General features: G+C 39.1%; 1 protein-coding gene across 6 annotated transcripts in view; it reads left to right on the forward strand.

Moving 5' to 3' along the window:
- Positions 1-17023, forward strand: part of gab1 (GRB2-associated binding protein 1) — a 165936-nt gene that overhangs the window by 146496 nt on the left and 2417 nt on the right. For 3 of the 6 annotated variants that reach the window (XM_078405050.1, XM_078405086.1, XM_078405077.1), the window contains 4 exons: positions 6471-6560; positions 8509-8608; positions 14502-14634; positions 16125-16262. In XM_078405050.1, the coding sequence (XP_078261176.1) occupies positions 6471-6560; positions 8509-8608; positions 14502-14634; positions 16125-16262 (461 nt within the window). The remainder of the gene's footprint in view (positions 1-6470; positions 6561-8508; positions 8609-14501; positions 14635-16124; positions 16263-17023) is intronic. The other 3 variants (XM_078405058.1, XM_078405068.1, XM_078405094.1) reach the window with 3 other exon arrangements.

A 17023-nucleotide genomic window follows, 5' to 3' on the forward strand; every position in this document is an offset into this window, starting at 1 on the left:
GGATGCGTTGTGAAGACGCAGTGGGAGGGAATATTTGAAATTCCCTTTGTCCCACCAGAGACCTTGTTCTGCACATTTTTTAATGCCTTGGCAGATGATTCTGGGAAATCTGCAGCCTCAAATGATGTTTGCAATTGTGAAACAACTGTTCACATTACTCAAGGTTGTATTAACTGGGAACCAATTCCTTCGTAGTTTTTGTTAACTAGAAGAAGATGAGATTAGTACCAAAATTCATTTTACTATCTTTTTTACTACGAAAAGGCAGCAAATTGCAATCTTCCAAAGACACATTTTCTTAGGGATGAATTATGTATAGATGTTGTGGCAAGCAATGGTGTGCATTTGTACTGGTCTTTACCTCCTACAATAGAATATTAAGTCAAATTGATGGCAGGAATGGCAAATTTCCTGTAGCATTGAAAATTGATATTAGCATATGAGATATTTTCATTATGGAGACATGTTATTAAAGAAATGTGGTGGAATGGGTGCTTGTTCTTTAAAAAAAAGTATTTGCAATGTGGTAAAGGGAATGTGTGAACAAGTATTTGTAGAATATTTGTCTCAGAATTGATTTGTTCCTGTTTTTAGTGGGTAGGTTGATAAGAGTAGTGTATGTTTGTTAATTCCTGTCTCATTTAGAGATTATTTACCTTGTCTGATTGCAGCATCTGTTAACTCTTGTGAAGTGTTTGAATTTATGACCATGTTAAAAGTGCTTTATACATGCTAACTGCTTTTATTGCTGTACACTATGGGAACTTCAAGCTTTTTTCTCCCTTGTTCAGCTATTCCCAAATCAAGTAGGTAACACAGCTGATGCAGAGAAAGGTCTTTCTGTTCTTTTGACAGCCCTGAACCTAATGCTCAGATACAGTGTGGAAACAGGTCCTATGGCCTAACTTGTCCACACCGGCCAACATATTCCAGCCACACTAGCCCCACCTGCCTGTGTTTGGGCCATATCCCTCTAAACCTGTCCTATCCATGTGCCTGTCTAAATGTTTCTTAGACGTTGGTCATTTCATCTGTGCGCAAGGCTGAGAATTTATAATCAGAGCGCAGGAAGCAAGCCTATTTGTGCTTTCTGCAAAGGTAACCGTAATATTTTCATTTACCGCCACCGTAATATTTTCATTGGTAATTTTGTTTGATCTCCAAAACACCAGAGTACAGTGGGAATCTCCAAACTTATTTCCTATGAAGCTTTGCAGAAAGCAGAAATAGACTCGCCTCCTGCGCTCTGATTTTAGATTCTAAGCCTTGCCACGGAGATCATCACATGACCAATGTTTAAGGTACATTTAGACAGATACATGGATAGGACAGGTTTAGAGGGCTATGGCCCAAACACAGGCAGGTGGGGCTAGTGTAGCTGGGACATGTTGCCTAGTGTGAGCAAGTTGGGCCAAAGGGCTTGTTTCCACACGGTATGACTCTATGACCATATGAATCTGCTGTTGTGAAGTTTGATTGTAAAAGCTGCCCATTTGTGGTAACAAAAGCCATTATGCAAAGGGCTTACAACGGCGATTGTTGTTCTTCTCTTCTTTGCATCCCACTGCTGAAAATTGTAGAGTCAGGGAATCATGGGACGTCATGTTATAGCTGTACAGGGTGACGATAAGGCCATATCTGGAGAACAGTCTATGCTATGTTAACAGTCTCAAGGAATCATTGCATGAAGTCGCAGCATGGAAACAGGCACTTTGACCAAACTCATCCATATCTAACTAAGCTAATCCTATTTGCTTGTGCCTGGCCCATATCCCTCCAAACCTTTCCTATCTATGTACCTGCCTAAATATTACAATCATAACAACAGCCACCAGTTCTTCTGGCAGTTCGTTCCATGCACACGCCCTCATCTTCTGTGTGAAAAAGTTGCCCCTCAGTTCCCTATTAAATCTTTCCCCTCTCACCTTAAGCCTATGCACACTGTTAACTTAGACTCCCCTACCCTGAGGAATAGACAGTGGCTATTCGCCTTTTCAATGCCCCTCTATAAGGTTCAGCCTCCTCCGTTCCATGGAAAAAAGACCCAACATTGCCAGCCTCTTCTTATAACTCAAACCTTCCATACCCAGAAACATCCTGGTACATCTTTTATACACCCTTTCCAGTTTAATGACTTCCTTCATGTAGTAGGGCGACCAGACCTATATGCAGTACAGATAGACCTTGTTATAACGGACTACCGCAGCAAGGGAGAGGAGGGGGAATGGTGTCTGCAATTGCCGATTGCCGGCTATAACCGAGTAATGGTGTCGCTCGAACCACCTCCAACCACCTCCATGAAACAAAGAGTTGTTTTCAAATACAAAATTATTTTTGTGCAAAAAAAAACCTAAAAGGTGTTTGTTACATTGTTTAATAGAATATCATTGCACAAGTGTCGATGGAAGCAAATGCTTGTCAATTTCGATGAAATCCTACAGTGTAATTAGCAGACTGCGTTCTTAAAGAGATAGTGGCGTCTGATTACTGTGGCAACACTCCGTCCTCTCTACTGGAAACTGTTATAAACATGTTAATAATAACGAGGGTAGACAGTTCTCCAAATATGGCCTGACCGTTATCGTACAGCTATAACATGATGTCCCAACTCCTATACTTAATACACTGACTGAAGCATGCAAAGCGTCACCTTCACACCCTGTCTACTTTTATCATCGCTTTCATAGAATTATGTAGCTGCACCCCAGGTACATCACTCCTTTTCTTACTGTTCTACAACACTCCCCAGGGCCATACCATTTTTTGTTAAGTCCTGCCTGATTTAGCCTGCCAAAATCCAAACCTTTACAATACCTCATATATATCTGAATAAAACTTAATTTACTACTCCTCACCCCACTAGCCCAGTTGATCAAGAAGATCCTGTTGTAATTGTAGATAACATTCAGTGTATTATACCACCAATTTTAGTCTCATCAGCAAACTCACTAACGATGCCACCTACATTCACATCCAAATCATTGATATAAATATCAAACAGCAGTGGACCTGCTGTTTATTTCTGTGGAAATAAAACCACTGAGAATTGGCTTCTAAACTGATCATTCACACCCATGAACTAAAACATAATTTGCATTGTTAATAGAATGAATGAGGAGATGAACAAAATCCAAAGGAAATAGTAGAGCTTTTAAGTGGACTTGAAATGATCTAAAAATAACTAAAATGGTATTTAAACTGGCAATGAGGAAATCTAAAATGCTGTTTAAAAAATAATCATGAAGAAATATCTGAAGTTGTTCACTGACTCCAGTATCGTCACCAGTCAAGATTTGGCCTCTTCATGTCATCATTTTATAAATCTGTTCTTGTGTGCAACACCAAACCACAAGCAAAATCAAAGCGATGTCAAGATAACGCAAAAATGCTTCTGAACATTGCAATTAGTGAAACTCAAACAAAAGCCCTGAACATACAACTGGTCGTAACGTAAAGTGTCCACAGCATTTCTTAAGAATAATTGCAAAGTTTTGTTCCTGAATAACAAGAAAAATATATATTTGGTTCTGTAGTTTTTTTTTCAGTTTCCTTAACATCAGCTTTCTTTATTATTTAGACCATTGTCAAGGTTTGAATTTAATGCCCATCCCTAGATACCCCACTATCTTGAGCCACTACAGTCCTTTCAGTGAAGGTGCTCCCGTGGTATTAGTTTAGTTTAGTTTATTGCCACGTGTACCGAGATACGTTGAAAAGCTTTTGTTGCGTACTAACCAGTCAGCTGAAAGGCAATACATCATGACAATCGAGCCATCCAGAGTGTACAGATATATGATAAAAGGAATAATGTTTAGTGCAAGATAAAATCCACTAAAGTCTGATTAAAGATAGTCTGAAGGCCTCCAATGAGGGAGTTAGTAGCTCAGGATTGCTCTCTAGCTGTTGGTGGGATGGTTCAGTTGCTCGATAACAGCTGGAAAGAAACTATCCTTGAATCTGGAGGTGTACATTTTCTTTCCTCTTGCCTGATGGGAGAGGGGAGAAGAGGGAATGGTCAGGGTGAGACTTGTCCTTGATAATGCTGATGGCGTTGTCGAGGCAGCGTGATATGTAAATGGAATCAATGGAAGGAGGTCAGTTTGACCGGTGTGTTATTGTTGACCTGACATTATTCCAAGATTTGGGCCTAGCAACAATGAAGGAACAGTCTTCCAAGTATATTGGATGTGCAGTTTGATGGAGAATCATCAGATGTTGTCCCTATGTGTTTGCTGCCCTTTCCTCCTCTATAGTAGTGGAGGTTGTGGTTTGCATGTATGGGCAAGAGAATCGTTTGGGGAAATAGTTACCTTGCTCCTCACTGCATAAGTACTGACTATTTGTGTTTGCTTCACAATTTTGTTTTGTGAGAGCATTTAAATGACTGTCCATTTGAATAAGTGTTTCTGGTCAGTATCCTCAGGAATTCTCGACAATAAGAATGCTGTACAATGTTGTGTATTGTTGATTAAACTTCCGTTATTGCAGATGACTTTAACTGGCACTTAAGTGGTGTGCACATTGCCACTTATCAGCCTCTGCATGAATATTGCCTTGCTGCGTACAGGCATGGGTGATTCACTTTCTTGCAAGATGTGAATAGAACCAAACATTATGGATTTTCTGCAGCTGTAGTTACTTGCATCTCCATTATGTATTTCTGATTGCATGAAGGGAGAAAGTTCAACTGCATCATCAGTCGCAGTTGTTGAATTAATACATTGCCCTGAAGAATTCCCACAGTGGCATCCACACTGGAAGATCGACCTCCAACAATTTCCTCATGATGCCATTAGTTTAAAGCTCATTTCTGAAACTTGGCTGTCAGTTTGTGTTTGGACAAATAGTTATCGTGAGAAATTGAACTGAATGCCCTTGGTGAAACCAAAAGAGAGTTTCACTGAGCATGTTATGGGCAAAAACAAAGAGCTGACAATAAACTTTCCGTCACTTGCTGCTGATTGAAATTCTAATGGTCTTGTAATAAGCTAAACAGCATTTGTCCATTTCTTTCTGGAAACAATGTACGTGAGCATTGTTGTAATTGTAATTGCACTGCAACAGCTTGGATAGAGACAGTAAAGCGCCTATCCCACTTAGGCGATTTTAAAGCGACTGCCAGCGACTAGCCTGTCGCCGAACGTTCGCTGGGGTGTCGCGGGCATGATCGTGAGGAGTCTTCAAAGAATTGTAGCGGATCTCGGCGCGTCGCTGAAATATTTTCCAGATAGAAATTTCTCGACGACAGCTGGCTTGTCGCCAGGTATCGTAGCTTATTGCGGGCGCTGTCGCATGCTGTCCCCAGGTTTGCTAGGTTGTCACAGATGCATTTAGAAGCACGTAATATTAAATTAAGTAAAGTCATTTGAAGATACCATAAAATACTTGTGTTTAACCAATTTATTTACCGTCAGGACATTTGACAGGTAGATTGGAGGCGACAGTTTGACGGTCAGATATGCGTGGGAATTTCGTGAGGTTTATGGCCATCAGCGATTACTTTTAAAGTAGGCTCCCAACCCAGATATGCAACCCAGAAACCAGAATTGCATCTCCCGTACATTTCTAAAGAATGCCCACACTCCGCACAAAAATCCATTTAACCACATTTAAAATTAAATGTCCTAATACAGCTATTAGGAAACTGGAAGTCAATCCAGTTTATGCCTTGTTACCGTGAAGCTTGGTTTTCAAATAACCCGGGCAAGATGTTATATTTCAAAACTCTCAATTACTTACAGACTTGTCAGTAATTTCAGCAAAAATTAGGACGCCGGAGAAGTATTGTTAAGCGTGGGAATTTTGCGGTGTTTCCGAAGACGGTGTAATCTCTTAACCAGGTGCTAGTTTCACAAAAAAAGTAACTTGTATCGACCTGACTCGGCATTGTTGTGGTGATTGTCGTAGGGTAAAAGAAAATTTTGGCGATCTGCTACGACTTTGACAGTCGCCGGCAGTCGCCTAAAAAATCGCCTAAGTGGGACAGGCTCTTAAGGTTGGAGCACACATCTCTGTGCAGCAGCTGGAGATGTTGATCTGGTGCCATAGTCTAAAGTATCAGAAAGCAGGTTATCTCTAACCCAGGTTATGTGATATCCCAAAAATAAAATAGATGGAAGGCTGTGTGGCTTTTGTGCTTGGTGGTTATAATGATCTGGGGAGAACCTATTGATTACTTGGTAATACCAGAGAACATTTTGACACTTGTGCAAATGCCTGTTTTTTCTACACTTTATGCTGCTGTAGCATGCTGTAGCTTTTTGCTCCTCTGTCTAAACAGTAAATAATGCTTTAAGCCTCAAGCATGAGCATGATGAGCACCATGATGGTCGGCCAGAGCTATATTCATCGCTTTTGCTCAGCTAGTTAATACTTGCACTTGCTAACTGGCCATGCTGAAGTCCAATGTTGCACGGCCAGGTTACTGAAGAAATATTGTAACCGAAGAGTCTTCTTTTCTCATCAATTAGGTCAAAGTCCAAAAATATTAAGATCTAAACCTGTTTTAGAACGAACTGATACTCAAACCATAGGTGACTTTACTCCAAGACGTCACAAGGGTAGGTAATGTTCAGCATGCTATATTTAGATCGCTTGAAACTTTTAATTGACTAAATTTTCAGTAATAGCCCATACATTAAAATTGATCCATAAAATAATATTAACCATTCCATCAACATGTTACATTTTGCTTTGTTGATCTGTAATTATGGTAACTCTGTTTGCATTTTAGGCTTGTTTTCTACTTTTTTTTAATCTTCATTGGCTCACTAAATAATTCCTGAATGAGTCACAGAATCTACTTGTTGCTTCTGATTCAGAATTTTCTACATTAATGTAATAGTTGCATTTTAACTGCTTACCTGGGTGCTGTTGTTTCTATTTAAATTATTTTGATTTTTTTGCTAGTGATTCAGTTAAACCTTCAAAACAGAATTGACTGACAACTTTAATGGTCTTCTATTTAAGGACTCTGAGAAACTCTGGGTTCATACTCTGAGAAACACAGGACTGAAAGTTAGTTTAGTGTGACCTCTACTGACCAAATACGGGAATGCAGAAAAGGCACAGGAAATTACAACTACAGAGTATTTTTTAGAATACTGTTAGTTTAGCCTTCAGCGTAGTGTTAAGTAATGTATTATAACATGGGGGGGGGAGAGAGTATGCATATTTTATAAACCTCAAATGTAAATAGTTTTCATTGAATTTGCTTCATAAATATTTGGAAAATGGAGGACTAGAGAAGGGGAAAGAGATTAAATTGCAGATTGAAGATTTCAAAATGTTGTATAATTGATTTCCATCACAAAGAAAATTTGGTATGTGTCTGTCAACTTTAACATTACTGTCGTTCAATAGTTTCAAAAAAGATGTTTGTCAAACTCCAAGGATTATTTTTAATTTGATTGTGTGGTTGATATCAGGAAGCAGATCTTGAATCTTTGCAGTTGGAAAGAGGTTTTGTTGGCTGGTATGCTTTAGAAATTCAGATGTGTAATGTCTACTGTTTTCTGGGCTCTCAAATTAAAATGTACAATTGTATAGGCATGTAAAATCCTTGGAGCGTGGAAGGCGGAGGGTGATCTTATAGTGATGTATAAAATTGTGAGGGGAATAGATAGAGTGAATGCAGAGTCTATTTCCCAGGAAAAGGAAATGAAGAACTAGAGGATATATTTTGAAGGTGAGGGGAGTTTTAATAGGAGCCCAAGGACAACTTTTTCATACAGAGGTTGGTGGGCATATGCAACAAGCTGCCAGAAGAGGTAGTGTGTACAATAATAATATTTGAAAGACATTTGGACAGGAACATGTAAAGGAATGGAGGGATATAGATCAAAACCGGGCAAGTAGGGACAAGCTTAGATGGAACATGTTGGTCGGCAGGGATAAATTGGGCTGAGGGACCTGTTTCTGTGTTACATAACTCTGACTCGAAATTCCTTGATCAGAAGAATGGGGGCACAAATGCAATGTATTTTGACCTAGTGCAGCCAAATCATGAAATATCCTTGTAGACAGACTTGCTTAACTGAAGAAAGACTGATGTTTAAACAAGAGATTTGATGACATTTTTGTAACAGGACTTTTTTGTGAGGAAGGAGTGGGAAAGGAGATTTGGATTGGAGCATCCCATTATCTGTTTTTCTCTCTGTGAGAATTAACTGCATCCTGTGTGATGCCAGATGTTTTTCTAGTCATGATAATCACTAAGAGTTGAAAAGCGTTGAAAAACACAGTTGAAACTATAATAAAATGTAAAAATCATCAGACTGCTGTATTAATTTTGAGTATTTTGTAAGAACTCAGTAATGCTCGTTTACATCTACCTGCAGTGTTAGTTACTTAGTAACTGCGTTCAGTTTTAAAGTTTTCTTTTTGAGATATAGCAAATGTTCCATCTGAACTGTTTAACATTTGTATGTTTTAAGAAAATGCTAATACTCAGCAAACGCCTTACTTTTTATATAAAAGATATACTCATGTGCACTTTTTATACCACAGTTAAACCTGCTCCACTGGAAATTAAACCTTTACCTGAATTTGAAGAAATGCAGGAATTAGCTCCAGTCCGATCACCAGTGACCAAAACCTTTACTAGAGAGTAAGTCACAACTTATTTTCTGTTAAATGTAGCTTATTTTATCATTGCATTTGTTCAGCAAACTTTGGATAAGGTCGGCCTGGAAGGAATTGCACTCCCGACCACTTGTGTGCTTGCTTGCAATTTTTAATGGTTTTGAACTTCAGAATAATATAAGAGGAGATCTCTGACTTCATGCTGACTTTAAAAAACAAAGATCCCTATTAAGAATATATTGCCATGGTGACAAACCACCAGAGACTTGTATCCTCTCCTGCCAGTACTCATCTTATTCACTCCATGAGCACTGTCTCCTGACTTGCTCTATTTCATCTCAGAAAACAAATATCTTGTTCCGTTGGTCTATAGTTTATCCTCTATTTAGCTCTATGATCCAATATAATTCAAAACTTAGTTTTCACTGTCAATAGCCCATCTTGATTGCCAATATAAGAAATCGTATTGCAAAGTTGCTGACAAAATAGCTATATGAATAAATGGCTGGAATTACTCAGCAAGTCAGGAGCATCTTTGCAGAGAGAAGTTATTAATATTTCAAGTCTCTGGCTTTGGATCAGCATATCTATTCTCTTGCACAGTGCTATTTCACCATGAGAGATAAAATGAAATACTCTCAGGTTATTTGATAAATGAAGTACACTCAGCTTATTTAATAGATATATTTGATTATATAAGTAAGTAAACTTGTATTTTCTTTTTTTTTTAGCTTAAGCCAAGTATATTGTCATGTCGTAAATCATGGTTTTGTTCTTTTCGCTGAAAGGGTATAAACTACCTGTCCCTTCATGTAGATCTTGTATTTTACAAAATGTAATTTATCCTATAATATTATAAACTAATCCCTTAATTGAGATCTGTGGGATAAACTCGGTACAGACTGTAAATGACCGTGGTTTACTGGTCCGCACCCACTTCTGCAGAAGCAAGACCTTGCATTGCTGCAACAAAACAAATACTTAAGTGTATTTATGGTATTGATTTTGTTTCAGCTGAAAGAATGTAATCTGTGCAGGCCAGAACTTGTTTCCTAGCCCTTCGGAGCTCATTGTTCAGCATATTGTACCAAAACAAGTTAAACTCTTACTGAGTCCAGGTTCTGAAGTGTCTAATCGTTTAGATTGGATGCATAAAACCTTCTTGCCATCTTTTACAGAACTCCATGTTCTTTTAATTTAGTTAAATAAAGCCAACAGTTTAATTAAATCTTATGAATCCACATATATTTGTTGATTTTTGACAAAGCATTCCGTTTTGAGATGCATTATATGAAAGTAGTTTTTTCAATAAGCAAAAGTTGGTTAATTTCAAAATAGCACTTGGTATTCATTATGAGGTCTTTTGTCACAATAATTAGTTTTGCAAACTTAGTCTTAATATTAGATTCCACTAAATCTGTTTCTCCATTCTGTTTAGCTTAGATTGTTTGTAAAAGTAAACCTTAAATGTAACTATACCAATGGATTTTGAAGTCTACAATTGAAAATGGGTGTGTTTTTAAAAAAAATGTCACATCCACTAGTCAATTTGGGCATTGATAGCAAGGAAATTAGCATTTTTGTTTTGCTTCAAGCACCTCGACTAACTGGTTGAAGATGTGGTGGATGGCACTGAGTAAACAGACCTTGGAGAAAATGGCAGAAAGACTGGTTACTTGGGATCCATTTGGGAATTTTTGGAAACCATCGAATCATTTATCAACACTAAATACTTGTACTTTAAGAAATGTAATTAGTTGGAAGTCTGGCCTGTGAGACTGAAATTTATCAAGGCAGAATTTAAATTCCAAATGAGATGTAAATCCTTTGGGCTTGATCTTGCAGTCTGGTGTCCACCTCCTCTCTGCCAATAAGTTGCAGTTACTTTCTGCATCCATCAACATGCTTTGAGCTTGTAGAACTACTGGGGGTGGGGAATGACATACAACCCCCCTCTAAAAATATACAGCTGAGGAAAGGAAATAAAAATGAACTTTAGTATGAACATTTATTTCAAAAATCTTTTTTTTAAATTGAAAAATGAATTAGGACCCCATATCTCCATTCAATTGGTGGCCCAATATACTTTTGGCTTGCTGTTTCATATTTTGGGTACCATTCACTAAATTCTCTCTACCACATGGTCTCTCACCACTGAGCCATTCAGCTGCCCATTTCTACCAAAACAACATCTGCAAAGCTCAATCCTTGAGTAGTGCGAGGGGGTGTTGTCAGGCGAGACGATTCCACCCTGTGGCTTGACAAGGGGCTGTCTTTGACAATGAATTGTTGGCGGGTTTGGTGGATAAGGCCTTCCACCAATCTGGCCACTATATGAATAGTGGCTGATAGTCGCTAACCCCCTGATGTGGTAGATCGGCCCCTCCACACCCATTTCCTTCCATTCTCTACCCTGCCTATGCTGTCTTCATGTTTCCTTTACTGGACCAGCTGTCTAGACCATAGTCAAAGACAATAAATAAGGTAAATAGTAGATAAATAGGATAGTACTTCCTGCTGATGGCAAAAATAAATAATAGTAAAGCCTGAATATTTGAGAATCTGCAATTTCTGCAGAATCACAATTTAGCGAATAAACTAAAAGTATTAAGTAAGAAATATGTGAATCTAATGGGATGTTTTCATAATATTAGTTTCTATTGCAATGCACAAGCTTATTTTATAATTTGTTGTTGACTTTGTGGAATGTGCAACATGTATATTGTTGGTTAGGATATAGAAGTATTATTGAATATTTCTCTGATCGTTGCGATTTTTAAAAAAAATCTTCGGATCCTTTTGCTTGCTTCTCCTCGTTTAATTGTACATCACCTGTTGAGATCGAGAATAGGCAGCTAGGCTCTTGTCCTGTAATGCTTGTGCTGGCCACCAGGTGGTCTACTAGCACAATCAGATGAAAACACATTTATTTGTTCAGGAGAGCATTAGGATTGACCACCAAGCGAAGAGCTGTACCTCATCATTCAGTGATATATGTTACTGGGGATTTCCATATCCTCAATGCAAAAAACAAGGTTCTACTTTCTGAATTTTTAATAACGTTTATAAAAGCAGTTATTTTTTGTTGGGGGGTTGAATAGTATGAACAGTGTTTTATAGCTCAACAAATTTTATCTAATAGTAATTGACAATGGAAATTTGAAAAAGAAAAAAAAAATTGTATTAAATTGAATGAAAGAACTTGCATTTGATATTGTACCATTCATGATATTCCATAGCAGTTCACACGCAATGAAATTGTAACGTCTTGATGTGTTATCCACTGTTTTAACAATTAATTCAGCCAGATAACAACAGTAGTGAAAGAAATAACCAAGTTGTATATTTTTGTGATGTTGGTTGAGGGATAGATTTGGGGCAGCACTAACTGAGAACTATCCTCTTCAGAGGACATGTTATCAGCATAAATCCCATTGCATTGCACTCCCTCAATCCTCCTACCTGAAGTTGTGTTCAAGCCTTTGTACTAGATCTTGAATCATGTGAGGGTGCAACGATTGTGCCAAACCATTTGGCATTTATTCAATGGCCACAAAGTCTTACACTTTTAGTCTTTTTACTTTTTGATCTATCACCGGAGAAAGGTAGACACAAAATGCTGGAGTATCTCAGTGGGTCAGGCAGCATCTCTGGAGAGAAGGAACGGGTGACGTTTTGGGTTGAGACCCTTTTTTAGACTGATGTCAGGGGAGAGGGCGGGACAAAGATAGGGTGTAGTTGGAGACAGGTAAACTGGTGGGAGACCTGGGAAGGGGGAGGGGATAGAGATGGAAAGCAGGGACTATCTGAATTTAGGGAAGTCAATGTTCATACTGTTGGGGTGTAAACTGCCCAAATGAAATATGAGGTGCTGTTCCTCCAATTTGTGCTGGGCCTCGCTCTGACAATGGAGGAGGCCCAGGACAGAAATGTCAGATTGGGAATGGGAGGGGGAGTTGAAGTGCTGAGCCACCGGGAGATTAGGTTGGTTAAGACGGACTGAGCGGAGGTGTTGAGCGAAACGATTGTCGAGCCTGCGCTTGGTCTCGCAAGATAGCTATCTTGACTACACTTCTTCCAATCCTGTTTTATATAACAATTCTATCTCCTACTCTCAATTCCTCCGTCTATGCCGCATCTGCGCCCAGAATGAGGTGTTCCATACCAGGGCATCGGAGATGTCCTCATTCTTTAGGAAATAGGGGTTCCCCTCTTCCATTATAGATGAGGCTCTCACTAGGGTCTCCTCCATATGCCGCAGCTCTGCTCCTGCTCCCCCTCCCCCCATTCGTAACAAGGACAGAGTCCCCCTTGTCCTCTCCTTCCACCCCATCAGCCTTCGCATAAGTCAAATTATCCTCCAACATTTCCGCCACCTCCAATGGGATCCCACGACTGGTCACATCTTCCCATCTCCACCCCTTTCTGCGTTCCGCAGAGACCGTTCCCTCCATAACTCCCTGGTCCACTCGTCCCTTCCCATCTAAACCAGCCACTCCCCAGGTACTTTCCCCTGCAACTGCAGGAGATGCAACACCTGTCCCTTTACCTCATCCCTCGACTCCATCCAAGGACCCAAACAGTCTTTCCAGGTGAGGCAGAGGTTCACCTGCACTTCCTCCAACCTTATCCAACCTGATGTCAACTTCTCTACATCGGTGAGGCCAAGCGCAGGCTCGGCGATTGTTTCGATCAACATCGCCGCTCATTCCGTCTTAACAACCTGATCTCCCAGTGGCTCAGCACTTCAAGTCCCCCTCCCATTCCAAATCTGACCTTTCTGTCCTGGGCCTCCTCCATTGTCAGAGTGAAGCCCAGCGCAAATTGGAGGAACAGCACCTCATATTTTGCTTGGGTAGTTTACACCCCAGCGGTATGAACATTGACTTCTCTAACTTCAGATATTCCCTGCTTTCCCTCTCTATCCCCTCCCCCTTCCCAGTTCTCCCACCTGTCTTCCTGTCTCTGACTACATCCTACCTTTGTCCCGCCCCCTCCCCTGACATCAGTCTGAAGAAGGGTCTCGACCCGAAAAGTCACCCATTCCTTTTCTCCAGACATGCTGCCTGACCCACTGAGTTACTCCAGCATTTTGTGTCTACCTTTGATCTAAACCAGCATCTGCAGGTTTTTTTTCCTATCACAGGAGAAAGGTACCCTTCCTTAATTTACAATAGCACCAAATTAATTTTTTACACTTACCTGAAAGGGCAGATCAGATTTCTGAAAGATGCCACCTTACACCAGTCCCTCCATACTGTACTGACGTGTCAACCTCAGTTTTTGTTTCCTCTCAAAGCCCCAGAAGTAAGATTTAAACCAAAAACCCTTTCCTTGATGGCACTGAGCTACAAGTGGTTCACACATATCATTTTGATTATAATATGAATATGTGTTCTAGGGAGAGTAAAACAGTTTAGTTCTTATTCTACAATTTCATTTTCATAGTTTTACTATAACCATTGCCTAGTGTTCATTAAAAGTAAACCAAACATTGAGAAGCAGATTAATTTAAACTTTTTAAATAATATTAAGCATAGCTTCAACAATTCAAGTTTTTGCCATGGTTCCTGATATTTATTGCTACTCTGCATCATTTTACCTGAGGTTATCTTTAATCCTAATTGTCCAAGCTGTTTCACTTGAAAATTTAATTTGAAGTTCTTTATAGCATGTCAAATCAATTAGACAAATTAACATTATTTTACATAATTTATTTTATTCATTAACTTTTACATTGTCATGAATTTAATATAATTTCTGATTTAGTCATGTCATCAATTCATCCTCTACCTCACCAACTTAAAAATTGATGTGCACATAGTGTTTCTATATAAATGGTGAGCTTTTATATGGGAGGAACATAAGGTGTAACTATTTGGACTGTTGCTTTTTTTCCTCCCCTGATAATTCCTAAGAATCAGCCACTCCAGGTTTCCTGTCAATCCCCGACCAGCCTCCGTTCACAGCACTGCTTCCAGCACTGATTCACAGGAGGACAGTGAGGAGAACTACGTGGCCATGGAGTCTGCTCCCTCCACAGATGATCCAGTATGTAACCTTCAGATTCATCCATTTTATTGTAGTAATATCATGTTTCAGGTTCAGCAGAGAAACTGGGAATACAAGTGCCCTGAAGGTACAGAGTATTAGTTGCATTCACAATTGGAATTTGCAAGAGCAACTCAGACAATGTTTCTCAGACGTGAATCTTCTCATTAGCAACCAGGTTATTAAAAACAGGTGTATATTTTCACTGAATGGCTTTGAGGTAGAATGTTGGTTGCTTGTGTTAATGCTGTATTTGTATCTAGAACAAGTGGTTCAAAAGCAATCTTTGCCTCAATGATTGAATGTCATTATGTCCCAAAATGTTCAGTTTGGAATAATGAATTTAGAAACACTCCTCATTAATATGTGGGATTTCTCACGTTGGTTTTGTCCTTTTTAAGCCTTCTTTCTTTGATTCTTTAGGATTTCTTCTAGAAGCTACTCACTTTTACTATTGCTTCTTTTAGGGCAACAAAACTCCTGCTACCTTTTCCAGAGTTATTTCTGTTGTTTTACTTTCACTCTCTTTCTCAGGGTCTATGCTGTTCTGCTTCATGACCTTGCTTTGTGTGTTTATTCTTTTGAAGCTTTCTGCTTGCTCTGGTTTCACCTTTTTTAAGTTTTACATTTCCTTTCTTCCTGTTTCTTCATTTTTAGTGAAGAATCCTTCTATTGCACTGTCCCTATCACACCCATTGAACGGGAAGTATCAGGAAGGGAATGGACAGAAGAGGTGAGGTGGTAGATATGGGGACAACAGCTTTTATATCTGTAAGCAGCTGCTTTTTATTTAACAACCTTACAGTACTTTTCATGAAAAGATTTTGTGTATAGTATTCTTTCTGGTCAACTACACCTGAGCACTCCGTTAGGTCACATAGAGGATAATGTTCAATAACCTTATGATTATTATTGAGATGATTTATTAGTTATAATGCACCAACCACTGTTCCCAATTTGGTCATTTCAGCCTGAATTGTTTACATCAATGTAGACAATACTTTAATCTATCTATTTTAAAGGAAGGGAATCTTTCTCGTACAAACTCACGGGTTAGTACTGGGAGGTAGAAACGAGTATTCCGTAAAGATCCGGAGAGAATCAAAGGAGGTGAACTGCGTGGGGATGAGAACATACAAATAGTAAAAAGACTTTAAGGTGATGGTTTATGGAGAGATGTGCCCTGTGGTCACAAGGAACTGCAGATGATGGTTTACAAAAAAAGACACAGAGCTGGAGTAACTCAGCAGGTCAGGCAGCATTTCTGGAGGGCAAGGATAGGCGCGCATTGGGTCAGGACCATTGCTTTATGTTTAATCTGATAGTAGTAATGTTTTTCTAGATTATCAATCATTCTTATAATTTTATAAACAAGGTAATGTTAACTTTTTAGGATGTTTTATAACATTTTGCTCGGGGGGAGGGGGGGGGAGACGGTGTCTTCTTGTTCCCATGATAATGTTGGATTTATTCCTGTCGGACCTTTGCAGACCATAAAACAAGGAATACTACAATGTAGTGATGGAGGAAGCAGTTTAACAAGATCTAAAAGTGACAAACAACAAGTTGAGTACTTAGACCTGGATCTAGATTCTGGAAAATCAACACCTCCACGAAAGGTACGAATGGTGAGAATTCGTAATCTGATCTGTGTAGAGTTTGAAGTTTTTTTTAGTTTAGTTTACTATTGTCAAATATACCAAGGTACAGGGAAAAGCTTTTGTTTGCGTGCTATCCAGTCAAAGAGTTTACTACAAAATAATAATAATCCAGCTGACAGTTGTATGAGGTAGCAATTAAAAACAATTGCAACACTCACAATTTTTCAATAAAATATGTAGAATTGCCTGTGATTTTAGGAACTAACCCTGAAATAGTCCTAACATTTTAAACCCTCAATCCACCTGGAGATGAAGCATTGAAGAGATGCAAGTCTATAAATTTGTCTGCATCATTCTTCTTGCATTTAACAAACTTTCTAACACTTTATAAAAAATGACATTTGTTAATGCTGCTCACAAAGTCATGATAGCGGGCTCCCTTGAAAACACATTTTTGATCAGTTTGATTTTGCCTTCACACATGGAAGGGCCATTTGTCTGCAGTGACAGATATCTATATACTAAAACTCTCGTTGGTTTGTTTGTTTGTTCCTGAACTACAGCCAAAACGGTACAGAATAGCAACTATTTTAGGCCCACCTTACTCACCGTCGTCCCTTTGGTGCTAATGGAAAAGGTTTAATTGAAATCAGTGTTATATTTTTAAAGTTACTAACATTTTAAAGTTTAAATCTATCTCATAGGGAGGGAGGGGGGAAGGAGGAAGGAGGATAAAGGGGGTTGAGGGGGATGGAGCGGGGGGGGAGAGGTAGGGGGGAGGAGAAGGG

Source organism: Rhinoraja longicauda, chromosome 1 (assembly GCF_053455715.1).
Source record: "Rhinoraja longicauda isolate Sanriku21f chromosome 1, sRhiLon1.1, whole genome shotgun sequence".
Lineage (NCBI taxonomy): Eukaryota > Metazoa > Chordata > Chondrichthyes > Rajiformes > Arhynchobatidae > Rhinoraja > Rhinoraja longicauda.